The 13,602-nt window shown below is 39.6% G+C and overlaps 1 protein-coding gene across 12 annotated transcripts in view; it reads right to left on the reverse strand.

The window, feature by feature from the left end:
* Nucleotides 1–13,602, reverse strand: part of LOC112159176 (neuron navigator 1) — an 86,881-nt gene that overhangs the window by 63,276 nt on the left and 10,003 nt on the right. For 11 of the 12 annotated variants that reach the window (XM_036212727.1, XM_036212736.1, XM_036212735.1 and 8 more), the window contains 3 exons: nt 12,210–13,042; nt 11,647–11,738; nt 368–1,189 (listed from right to left, as the gene is read on the reverse strand). In XM_036212727.1, the coding sequence (XP_036068620.1) occupies nt 368–1,189; nt 11,647–11,738; nt 12,210–13,036 (1,741 nt within the window). In that variant the 5' untranslated portion in view covers nt 13,037–13,042. Of the gene's footprint in view, nt 1–367; nt 1,190–1,423; nt 1,662–11,646; nt 11,739–12,209; nt 13,043–13,602 lie in introns of those variants that run through there. The other variant, XM_024293080.2, reaches the window with a different exon arrangement.

Genomic DNA, 13,602 nt, shown 5'->3' on the forward strand with positions numbered 1-13,602 from the left:
ATAAACGGTGGATTCTGTGATGTAAACAAAGCAGAAGAAGAAGGGCTGATTATTTATCGAGGTGACATAAATGTAGCTCACTGGGACACAAAACTACAGTGCTGGCTAATGAGCCAAAAACACAACAATGTCAGCTCTCTAGAAATGCTGACTTTAGCCTGTACTCCAGATCGCTCCCACAATACAATCAACACACACTGTGTGTGCTGTGTGTAAAACAGGGTGTGAATAGAATATAAAAAAAGAGCCGAAGCGCTGATGTTAAGGTCTGCTGCACAGAGACTGAATTCATTTAAAATTCAATGTTGATGCTGGAGCGTGAGGGTTTGGGTGTGGAGAAGAGGGTCAAATTATAACACAAACTCACCCAGCATTTGGCTGAAGAGCAGCTGTTCCAAGTCTCCCAGAACTGTCACAACCAGTTCTGGATCCACCTTTAGAAAGCCTTTGTCATCTTCTGCCTCTGTCCCTTTCTTCTCTTTCTTTTCCTCTGATAGAGATCCAGGCCTCCCCTTGTCTCCATTCTTTGTGCCATTAGTTTCCATGCTTGCAGGTCCATTAGTGTTTGCTTTGGAGGATAGGTCAGACGCATCTGTGTCTGAGCTCTGGCCACCTTCACCTGCCTTACTGATGGGTTTGACCTCAGCATAGGGCCCTCGCGGTTTGCCGGGCGCTGGGATCCGGCTCGGCTTGCCCACACTTGAAGGCATCACTGGGGCGCAGTAGGACTTTGGCTTTCCCTGAAACAGAGATTGTTCGGACTTGGAGAGTGTCCGAGAAAGTGGCTGTCTCCCAGTGCCTGCTTGACCTGTCCTGCTCTGGCCCGCTTTGCTGATCCCGGTACCAGGCCGGCTGGTATCATCATTCCACCGAGGAGACTGGTACAGGTGCAGCTTCTTCTCGGCGTCGGTGAGCACACACAAGTTGCCGAGGGATCGCTGTTTGCGGAGCCCGGACACATTGGGGTTTGGAATGGGGATGGACCCGGAGGAAGGTCGGTAAACTTTGAGCTCTGGACCAGAAGAACGGGAAGGCCCCTGAGGCAAAGCTGAAGGCTTCGTTTGTGGCTTCCTGAAAGCCATGGCCGGAGCTGAAGAACCCTGGCAGGATCCAGCTGCAGACCTGAGGTTCAACTCTCTGGGTTTAGCCGTCATGCTAATGCTAGCTACATTAGCCTCCAGCATCCCTCCTGCAGAGAGCAAAGCAACAGCATCAGTGGCAGAGTCAGACACCAACAAGTAAGCTGAAAAGACAGAGAAAAAAAAGAGGACAATGGAAGGCGTAAAGACACAAAGGCTGGCGGGTTGCTGCTCCCTCCATCCGCCTGGGTCATGACTGAGACTGACTCCCTGCAGTGTGAGACTGAGGGTTCACGCCTCTGCTGAAGATGAGGATGAACTAATGAAGTGACAGCCCTACTCACTGCTGATAATCCATGGATGTGGAGATCTGTGTCCAGCACCTAAATCCACACTCTCACACTGAGTCCTCTGCTCCTTTGTGGATGAATAACTGACCGCTCTCTTTCCTGGCGTCCCTCTCTGCTTCGCTCCCACTCTGCGCTCCCTCCTGATCGCCAGGCGAGCAGGAGCCGACTGACAAGAGAAACAGTCGCAGCAGCAGCAGCAACATCCCGCCCCCCCTTCGCCCCTCGTTCTCTCCTCCCTCTGCCTCCCCAACAAGCAACGCCTCGCTCACTCTTCCCCCAATCGCCCTCCCTCTAATTCTTCTTCCTATTTCCTTCCTTCCCTCCTTCGTTCTTGTTGTCCCTCACTCTGCCTTTCCTCCCACTGGCTGATTCACCGCCTCATGTTCTGTTACGCTGCAGATGCTGTGTTATGCTGCATGTGCGAACATAAGGGTTGGATGATACATTATCAGGATCTCGTGTAAATTCTTCCCTGTTTTTCTTTAAGAACCTTTAAAAATAAGGTTTACATTTAATATCTAACTCCAGTTATTAACTGTGTAAATTTTAATTTTCTGTTGTTAAAACAACTTAAAGCCAGAAACGATGAAGCAAAAGATGAGTAAAAATTACTAAAATGCATATATTTATTTTATTTACATAACTTCTTATGTTTTCCAATTTTATATTTAAGATCAAGCTTTTGTTTTTGTTCAAAGAACCAAAACTACCAAAAATCTTTCATCTTTTAAAAAAGCATTCCCAGCGGAGTTGTGTTTAGCCAAAATCTAAAAAATTATACTTTTATTTTTTGAGTTGTGGGTTAAACAATTTGAATGAAGTAAACCTGCCCTAAATTCCCATCATCCCTTTGTTTACACACTCTCCCACTAGCCTGCAGCCCCTTTACAACCCTGATCTAACATTACTGGTGCAACAAAAATGGCGAGCACTATTAGAGCTATCCAGTCGTATAGTTTTTAGTTTTTTTCTGCAAGTGGATGCATTAAAATGGAGTGGAACGGGGAGTAGTTTGTATGTAACACTACAAGCTTTTTCAAACTGCATTTTTTGGTGTGCTCCTGATTCACCACAATTTGAATAAAGAAATACTCAGAAACACAATTTTAATCTTAAATTTCTTTACATATGTCCTCCATCATGAGAAAAACGCAACAAGAACACGTTAAAAACACCAAAAGACGATTTTCATTGATAAATAATCAAACAAGCCTTACAGGTTTATTCTGAATAAGCTGCAGCACTGACCAAAAAGTTGCCAAATGGTCACTAGGCAACACCCACCTGCCTCATTTTATCTCTTTTATCTTATTCCTCCCCTCGCTTTCCAGTACACCTCGCTCTCCCTGTCTAGTTAATACAAATGCACAGGCCATTAATCTTTTATGTTATGGATTCATTGCCTTCTCAGCACATCCCTAAGCACAACAATCCCAATACCCCAGCGATGTGAAATAGGCACATTTGTGTACAAGTGTAAACCCAAGTGTCTGTTTTATTGTCTCTCTTCCCCGCTTGTGTATGAGTGTGTGCCTGCTCGATGACTGTCACATCGATGAGACAGGGCCCAAGAAGCCAGCGCTCCAGTCGAGGGGACTTGGTTAGCTCTCAGCTACGTCATTTTATGGCTCTGTGCATTCTGGGCTGATACAGAAACCGGTCATTTTCTTCCTACTCAGTCCGCTTATCTTTGTTTCATGCTAATCTGTTAGACTGTTCCCTTCAATGACAAACAGAAGTTGATGATCATTTTAAAATGGGAAGACTCAGAATTTAGAAGTCCCACTCCAATCATCTTTTGATCTGTTGTAAAAGCATTCCTAGTGGTAAGTTAATTATGTTTAATTATGTTTAATTTGCTTTATATGTGTCCACCGTCATGAGAAAAATGCAGTAATTAGCATTGTACACTAACAACTGCTGCTAGCAAACAGTTGGGCTCTGAAATACATTTAACAAAAGGTTTATTAACAACAAAGCAAAATACCTTTTAAGTGTTTTATAATACAACATATATGTCCCAAAGTCGGATCAACCCCTAGGCCTTGACTCTGACACATGATCTTAAGGCTTTCTTATTGGATCACAGCATTTTACATCACAAGGATGTAATCACCTCTCCCTCCCTCTCACTAAAGGTGCAGAAAGAACGAAACATAACCAAATAAAATAATGAAGGGTAAAAAGGGTAAAACAGCCACACAACAAAACACATAGCAAAGAAAACAGCCCAAATTTTATTTTTACTTCCAGGATTTGTTTGTTCTGTTCAGCAGCATTTCATATTTGGATAATTTTAACAGGATGTATTTTATAAAGATACAAATCATTTGGGATAATTATATGTGTAATATTACTTATAAAATGATGTAAAAGAAAATACATTTTAGTTTTTTTTTTTCTTTTAACGTTTAGTCTATTTCTAACTTGTATAATTTTGTCAAAATATATTTTATGGAGAGTAAAATATCGAAAGTTATTTAAAGTTTAATTACTCGTGAATAATATTCCTGTCTGTTTTATTCATTTTTATCTTAAAAAGTCATGTTTTTAAAGCTTTTTAAAATTTAGTATTGGTATGTTCATTAAATGTTTATCTTGTTCGGCACATGACCGAAGGCGTGTTTTGGATTTTGCCTCCTGTCCGATTGAGTTTGACACCCCTATCCTATAAGGATTGTCTTTTAAATTTAAAGTCTAAGTTGATCAGATTGGATTCGACAGTTGCTGTCTTTCTTCTGCCTCCTGTCTGGTCATGTGGCTAATGGAGTGTTCATGGTTCGGGTGTATTACCATTTAGAGTACTCTACTTTTCTCATTTTCAGCGCCTGCAGCTGCAATGTTATCAGAACTTCAAGAGGTTAAGAGTAGCGTTCAAATTTGAATAATTTGGGTTTTTAAACCAAAGTGTAAACAAGTGCAGCCCTGTTTGCACACATTCCTCCTAGAATTAGACATCAAAAACAGCCAAAACTGACTCCAACATGAATCAAAAATGACTGCAAGTAAGAACATAAGCTTGCTCCTAACCAAACATGAGTTTGGTCATGAATGCATGTGTTTGTAAAAGAAGCTGAGGGGTTGATTGGTTGTGCAGGGGGAGCAGTCATTAATAAGAAGTTGCTAGTTGTAATAAAGGACAAATGTAAAAGTGTTTCTGCCACGCTGAAGCTGGAGAGGCAGTAACAGATATCGGGTCTGAGGGAGCTGGGAGAAGGCCGGTGGGGGCGTGAAGGGTGTAATTTAGGTTTAAGACATGCTGTAAGTCAGCTCTGATACCTCCCTGGTGGTGAATTAGGGTTTGTCAAAAGTTAAAGACCACACTCAAGTAAGTACAAGGCAGAGTCTGTATGGGACACAGATGCGATTGGGAAAACACACACACATCATCACTCTTGAAAACACACACATGCACTCAGGTAAGAGTGCGCTTTAACAGCACACAGTTACTTGTTTATCCCGGCACTCATCTGCCCGGCTCCACAGTCTAATCACTTTAATATATAGCTGATGTAGACATGCTGAACATTCTCTCAATCTTCTACTTAGTCTCTACAAACACACATATAAAGCGTTCTGCCTGTGCAGACTCTAAATCTACCTGAGAAATTGGGCTTGACATCTAAAAAGTGGTCCGTTTCCTCAATGTGATGAGTGCCAGTCTTCAGTGTGAGGCACCAGATCCATCTCTTTATAGATTTAGTGTGTTCCTAAGCAGTTTGTGAATGTGTTTTTATGGCTATGGTTATAGCGCTGCAAAAAAAAAAATGTCTCCAATGGAAAGCAAACCGTTCAATAAACACATAAAAGCACTTTTGAGCAAAAGTAAGTATATGTTGGTTAGAGGTGAGCGGTGAGCTGAGATGACTGGGCAGTTTGAACACAGAGTGAGACATGGTGGCAGACAGACGGGCAGAAAGTCAATGTCTCATATTTTGCATGAGCATATTTGCCCGAGCATCACTAAACAGTGCAGAACAGATTCCCCACTGTGTCTATACAGGCACTCAAGGCAGTCATGTGGAGCAGGACACACTTGGAGACACTGCACCTCATTATGTGTGTGCTTACTAAGTTATACAAGGTCTCTAGTCTTAAAAAAAAGGAAAAATACAGATAGGAAACAGGGAAGCGCTTCAGATTTGGGTGGAACAAAATGTATTATGGCGGCTTCAACTAAAAGGAATGGCTTCCATTCGAATTAACAGATGGCATGTGCTCTCACTTTCACCCACTCCCTGTCGTCACTCATTGCCTCTTGGTTCCTTTTGTTTTTGCCTTTTTTCTGTGTGACTAGAAGACAAAAAGTTGATTAAGAGACGAAGAAAGAGAGAACAGAGGATTGGATTAAGAAGCTAGGAATAAATTAAGTTTGTCACAAAGCGGAAGAAAGAATAGCCTGAGTCAGTAAAGATAGTCTCTAAAGTCTTGTTTCCCATGAGTAGTCCGGTCCGGTACAGTACGGAGTGGTATGGTATCGTCGAGTTAATTCTGGTGAGCGATTCCACACAGTTGAGCCTCGCTTCCACTGGGCGGTTCGTTTTTACGGCACGTGTGATGTAGACCGCTAGCACGTCATTGTGCCAGTGTAGTGTGGCAGCTACATTGTGTATAACAGGAATTTAATGTTGTTTGAAAGAAGATTGCGGGTGTGGATGTTTAAAACCGTCAGAAATATTCGCTTAACTTAGTACTATAATGGCGCTTTCTAATGTCGTCATCACTTTCGGCCAATCAAAGGATAGTTATAGTGGCTCCGCCCTAACTGTTTCGTTCCATTTTTCAATGGACCTACAACTGAAGGGGGTTCGGTACTGTTTAATGGATCCATTTTACAATGGAAACGCAAAAAATACAGGACTGTACCGCACCAAACCAGACCGTTAAGTCATAACAAGGCTTTAAAGTCCCACTCTAATCATCTTTTGATCTATTTTAAAAGCATTCCAAGTGATTTTTTAATTATGGTTATGCAGTTTTTAGGCAAAACATTTGTAAAAAGTGTTGTTCCTAGGACAGTTTCTGCAGAACAGTAGATCATCAGAAATTCAGCTGAGTTGTGGGCGGGACTGTTGGCATGGAGTAAGCCTGCACTCATTTACCATCATCCCTTTGTTTACATTCTCTCCCGCCAGATTATTAACATCAAAGCTACCTTGCTGTACAGTTTTTAGATAGATACTAGCAACTAAGACGTACATGGATCTATTTGTCAGAATGGGAGCTTGTGTCTGACCAATTACGCAATTTTAAGCAACAACTACAAGTTTTTTTCAAACTGCATTTTTTCGTCTGCTCCTGATTCACAACAATTTGAATAAATAAATACTCTGAAATTCCGTTTTAAATATAATTTTCTTTATTTATGTACTCCTTGAGAAAAATGTTACAAGAACATGTAAAAAACACAAATTTTCCTCAGAGTGGGTCTTTAAATAAAATTAAGAATAGAAAGGATAAAGATTGCAAGAAAACAAATACATTCTATATGTTAGAAAACTAGTAATGAAGGGACTGAGCAGAAGAGGAAGAGGTTGGGTGAGGAAGGACTTCCATATGTATGCCAAGAGGAGCAGAGGAAGCTTGTAAGACAAGGGAGAGGATATCCTGCCGTACTGCTTCGGCACGCTCGCTACATTTGCTCATCTCCGCTAATGTGCTAACGCATGGCGACTCTGGGACACAATGAAAAGTACCGAGTATGACAAACAAATGCTTACAGTCACACACAAATACAGCTCAACAACACGGTGACTCACTGATTAATGTCCTGTTTGCACAAACAGCACTAAGTGAAGCACACAGCATGTGGCGTTCTTCCTCGAGTTAAAAATGGACGCCTCATTCACCTCTTTCACTGAGTGCCGATGACACATCATGAGTAAGTGTCCTGAACATTGTAGTCCTTCAGCTCTCACCAACTTTTGTGAAAGTGCATCACAAAAGACGTAAATATTATTTAGCAAAAAGACAATTGGCTTTAAGGACGCACACATGAGTCACGCTGCAGCTGAACCATCAGCTGCCAAACACACAAAGTCTGTGAAAAGAATGAATTGGTATTGAGTGTGGATGTGTTTTTAAGGGGTATTTGTGGATGCCTCCTCACTGACGCCCCAGTGTTTTACATCTCCTGGGAGTATCCCACAATGCTTTGCTGTGGTTGCTTAGTTACAGCTCAGCAAGCATCAGTGCATTATCACTGAGTACAAAATGTTTGTTTTGGGGCATTTGTTGACATAAAGATGTGTTCAACTTGAAACTTATGCCTCAAACGTTGTACATGATATGCCTACACTCTGAGTGAGCTTACACTTGTTCACAGGTCATTAAGTTAACAGATACTTTTTTGTTCGCTTCATTCTTGAGAGAAGTTACACACATGAATAGCTTTACTGAGCTTCCCAGAATGGGAGTCACCACATAGGTCAAGAGGGATCATGAGTGTGCAACCATTCAGCCATTCCTTGAATTCACTCTGAATTCTTTCCTGCATCTCCTGCTCTGAAACGCAGATGTGCATTACTCTGCACTTCCTATATCACAAGGAAAGGTCCCCAGGGGAAAAACATAGGAGGAAAGAATAGAGGGGATATGAGAAGGTGACTGTTCTGCCTGAGTGCATTACTAAAACAAAGAAAAACAATCATTTCTGTGTGATATCCTATAATTATTTATTTCATGTGTTTAAATATATTTGTGTTTTCTGTCAATATTTGGATATGTATGTTAAAAGCAAAAATCGCACAATTTTTTTTCATAATAAACAAGTTATATATGGTAAAAACAAATGTGTTTTTCTACCAATAACCAGGTCTATGTTGTGTTTTTAAAAGCAGCCATGAATATTATGACTATTTTGTACTGAATATACACCTACAGTAAACAAAAAAGTAAAACACACAGACAATAGTTAGAGTCAGAAATATAATTACGACTTTATAAAAGGGGTGTAACAATTAGTTTTAACAATGATTTGGTTCTGACAATTATATATTAAAGCTCTTTCGGCACATTTACAATATTTGCACCTATTTTCATCATATGAATTAACTCATAAACATTTATTTGTCTGTTAATTTTTTTATTGTGTGTTTTGTCTTTTTGGTTTTGACTGAATTTGTTTTATAAATTCATTGTGATGTGGGGTGAAAAGTTGAGAGCTGTGTGTGAATGGGGATGTATGTGAGAGTCTGTCATATACTTTATTTGTATTTTAACTGTCCTGTTTTTTGTTGTTTTCTGGATAATGAGGAGCCCTCGAAAACAAGATGTGCCACTTTCATAACATAATATGTGATAGAAGATTTGATTCATTATCAATTTTGTTCATTTTAATGATCCGATTCACTGACCTAAAATCGATGCAGGACATCTTTAGCTAAAAATACGATTATTGTGATTCAGAGAGAAATATTCCTTGTATTTCTTGCAAAATAATCAAGTTTAAATTAAATATGTGTACAAACAAACAAGAATTAATGACACATCCATTCACACTTTAGTTCTACAAAGTTCAGCGTAATGTAATACATTATTAGAACATGATACCACACTTTATGGTCGCATGCTATAAGTTGATTAATTGTTACACTCCTTCTTTTTAATACTTCATTAAAACATATAGGGAACAATGTGCTATTTTTAGTGATATTGTTTTTTACATTCTGCATTTGATCCAAGCTGAGGTCAAAAATGGGGTCAAATACAAAGAAGACCATGGCATTAAGCTGCAAACACTCATTACTGCCTCCATCCTGATGATGAGCATAATCTTATCAATTCTTATGTCTGATCTTCTCTCTAAAGCTACTAAACCACTCATCACTGTCCAATGCCAACTTTGGCATATGTCTTTCCAGATTAGATTGGCCAAAGAAGATTACACACTATCTAAGAGCAGATGCAGTCTGGGATATCAAAATGCTTTCCACACAGATGTATTTAGAATGACGTTTTAAAACCGCAAGCCGATTGTGTACCTTAAATACTAAACATGAAAGTGGAAAGTGATCCTAAAGTCAGCACAAGACAAAAAAATAAAATAAAAATTTAGACTACTTAATTAGTATCATACAGAAATTTGGGAAATATAAATCTGTCTCTAAATAATGTGTATTTTTGGAATGCCACATGGTGTTTTCTAACCAAAATCTGAATCTCCATAAAGCTTGTAGGTGTCTGCACAGAGCTAACTCACATGTCTGTTTGTGTGCCAGAGAGAGCTGATGGACTCTGAGAGCACCCACAGGGAAACTTAAGCTGTACTCTAGCTGGGAGATGAAAAATGATACATCACATTTATCTGTCAAACACCATCTGTGTGCTTCCACACACACACTTATTCTCAGACACAAACATGATCAAATACACCTCTCTGGAGAGCAGCAAGGTCAGGAGGTCTGGGCTCTAATAGAAAGACCACATGGTGCCACAATTACGTTAAAGGTTGAGATCTTCATTAAGGTTTCAGATAATTATGTTACACCTGATTGGATTCGTGTCAATGTAAGAAAAAAAAAACTTTCAGGAAAAATAAAAATTCTGATTGGAGCTGAATTGACCTTTAGTAGTTTCATCTTCCTGCACTCATGTTCTGCTGATTTCCCCTCCTTTTCCTTTTTTTACCCCTAAATTACTGTGATTACTGTGTCAGCCCGCCCTCCATAAAAAGCAGCTTCAGAGAAGTTTAAGACACTGCAGTTCTGCTTCTTTCAAGACCACAATGATAGCCTCCAGACACCAGAGGCCTTTAAAGACAAGAGCTGGGCCGCCACTCCTTCCTCATTTGCCAGCTGCTTTAAACCTACAAAAAACCTGCTTAAAAAGGTTAATAGCCTGAATTTGAAATGCTTTTGCTAATTTGAAATAGATTAGGATGACAAAAGGCCACACTTCAAAGTCACATACTTTTAAAAGTATAATTTATTAAGTGTCCTTCAACTATGTTTTTGTAATATATGCAGTTAATTACAATAAGGACATCAATTCAATACCTGAAATGTTAGCATTAACGTTACGTTCTTGTCTTTTTTTTTTTAAGATTGACATGGTCTGTGATTAACAAAGAAATATTGATTTACTTAAGTAGTCCCCTAATTGTTTTGGAAAGCAAATATTAATTGTGGCCAGAGAGGGTTTTAAGAAGGGTTATTTGAGTGCTACATACATATGTAAGGGAATCTTTAAAATTAAAAGGTGAGTTCAGTCTACTACATTGAATTGCAGAATAAAAACGGCGAAATATTATTTTAAGGGTTCTCATAAGTTTGTGAAATTTAAAATAAATTATGTCCTTTTCTTTGTCATTTATTGGTCTTTGCTTTATTTTATGCAAATAATAAAAAAAAATAAAGCTAATTTTGCACTTATTTTTGTATATTTAAGCTCCATTTAATTAAAAGAGTGGAACTTTTTTTTTAGGTGATAAAAAAAAATCTGCAATGGTTGCCCACTTTTCTTTAGACTCATTAAAACTGGAGATGATCACTGTTTATCAGCTGTCACTTTTAATTAGAAAAAAATTCTGCTTGAATCATCTGAAAAACATTGGAATGGGTTTCCAAATGTTTTTTTAGTATTTCTATTAAATCAGAGACATTTCTGCCAGTAAAGTTTCATAAAACTTTGGACAGCATATTTTAAAGCTTGCCCTCCGCTGTAAAACTGAAACCACGTCAAACAGAACGATTCAGTAAACTTCTGATGCAGTCAACTGCCAAAGACAAGTCCAGATCTTGAGGCTTAAACTGACTGTGACTGTAGCTCGTAATCCAAGAAATATTATCACTTAAAGCAAAAATAAAAGAAAGGCAGTATGTTACTGTCAAAAGAAAAAGAATACACAGAATCCAAAATGGTCATGAGGATGGAAGATGGATACCTCCTTCCGGACAAGAATAATCTGATATCAATGTGCATTTAATACATCCTGTCAGAAAGAAATGGTCTGTGTAATGTAATTCCTGATCTAAATCCAAACTTTCAGGGTCAATAAGACTTTTTTTCTTAAAATAATTTATAACTTTAGGAGAAAAAAAATGACACTCCGCCACATTATATAACTTCAGTCAAACTATCCAGGTTCCATTTTAAGTCATTTGCATATTTATTAACATTTTTGTTTGAAAGTTTGCAGCGTAAAACTTTGTAAAGAAACTGTTACACTAAGTTTTGTGGATTCAACATGACAGAGGTGGAAGAAAACAGATTCTCACCTTGTGTGAGGTCGTCACAGCAGACTTCTATGGATCCAGATGAGCAGTCACTCAGTTCCTCCAGAGAGAAGTCCCTCTCCTGTATATGCAGCCTGTTACAAACACAGTCAGAACAGTTAGGACACAGTTAAATATTTTGCATGTTTTTAGATTAGAGTAAAATTATCAACCTAAAAATGAATGAAAGAGGAAGCAGGAGTTCTCTATAGCTATTTATTAGCATACAAATAAATTCCGTTTGATACTTTTGCTGAACTTGTGAAGTTGTTTCCCATTTTCTCACAGCTTTGCTTTTTTGTGGTTGCTTTGTCCCAACCACAGTAATGAAGTAAATCTGAAAAGTCTATTTTAGAAATAAAAGATTTGTGTTTGTTTGAGGAAACTGCAGCACCGAGTCTGCCCCAAGGCTGCCGGACTGATGAACACTCAGTTCTGCTCCAGAAAACTTTAAATGTGTGGTTAGTGTAGACAAAAATTGGTCTCAGAAAGACACAAAAATAGAAATAAAGCTAGTTTGTCTCTGCACGATCCTAGAAAAATGTAAAAACCATAGCAAAAGTTACCTAAAGCTGAAGGGAGCGACGGTGGCCATGTTGACTCTGGCCCCTTGCGCCTCCGCCTCCTCTCTTTGTAGGCTGTGATCCAGTGAATGAACGCTGGACATGATTGGAGCGCTGCACATAATGAGTGGATCAGGAAGAGAGAGTGGACTGCAGTCCTCAGGAGACTCCATCTCCTCGTCTGATTGGCTGCTGGAGTCGCTGCGACCTCTGATCGGCTGTCTCGGCTTAGACCCAGAGGGCTGAATGTTTCCGTTGTTCACCGTGGAGGACCAAGGCGGGTGTTTTGCTTGAGCATCTTTCCCCTTCCCTTCCTGGACCAGGGGAATAAAGTTGTTTTCTCGCTTCAAGTGTGGTGGTAAAGGCAGCGTGTTGGGCCCCAGAGTTTGGTTCTTGTTGATCAAATCACTTGTGTTACAGTTGCCATCGTGTAGAAACTGTGATGGGATATAAGCAGGTGTCTGCTTCCCCAGATCCAGAGAGTCTTTGGCGTGAGGTGGTGCTCTGCGATGGGTCAGGGGGCTGCTGTAGGCAGAACGTGAGACTTGAGAAACAGGGAGAGCTGCTTTTCTCTGGAAGAGCTGACTTTTCTGAGCAGAACCTCGTGGGTGGGTTCTGGGTGAAAGGCCTGAGTTTGTGGAGTTTCGTGGATTGAGTAGAGGGGACTGTGAAGGCGTGTGTGTGGGGGTGTGCATGGAAGGTTTAGGCAGGTTGCATGCCCTCCGACGGGGGTCTGATCTTGGAGACGAGGGCAGAAGGCTGTTGGGGAGGGGGATTCCTGATGAGGACGGCTTACAGGGAAGCGTCTTCACGTGGACTACCCCGCTCATCCTGACCTGCATCAGCAAACACAAAGACATTAACGGCGCTGAGGTTAGTGCAGTAATTTCAGAGTCCCATGCATCATTAGTCATTCGAGCGGTCTCAGAAAACTTTAGTAACTCATTAAAAGATCAATTAAACCAAGTTAAAGATTCATGTTAAGGGACCTAACAAGATTTTGCTTTCCCATTACACTGATTTTTTTATTAAATATAAATAGAACAAGTTTAAAGACCCACTTCAATTAAAACTGTGTTTTTGGTGATTTTAACATGTTCTCAATGCATTTTCCTCATGATGGAGGACATATGTATAAAGATAATTAGGATTAAAATTGTATTTCTGTGTATTTCTCTATTCAAACCATTGTGAATTAGAACCGGACAAAAATAAGTTGCTACAATCGTCAAGCTCTGATCTCCATTGTGATGCATCCACTTGTAGACCGATAGATCCATGTACGTCTTAGTTTTCCTCGTCTGAGCTGACATCTGCTAATGTTACCAATTTTTTTTTTAACCTGGCTTTAAGTTAAAATTTATGTATGTATTTGATATTTTATTTATATTAAGTT

The sequence above is a fragment of the Oryzias melastigma genome, linkage group LG7 (genome assembly GCF_002922805.2).
Source record: "Oryzias melastigma strain HK-1 linkage group LG7, ASM292280v2, whole genome shotgun sequence".
Classification (NCBI taxonomy): domain Eukaryota; kingdom Metazoa; phylum Chordata; class Actinopteri; order Beloniformes; family Adrianichthyidae; genus Oryzias; species Oryzias melastigma.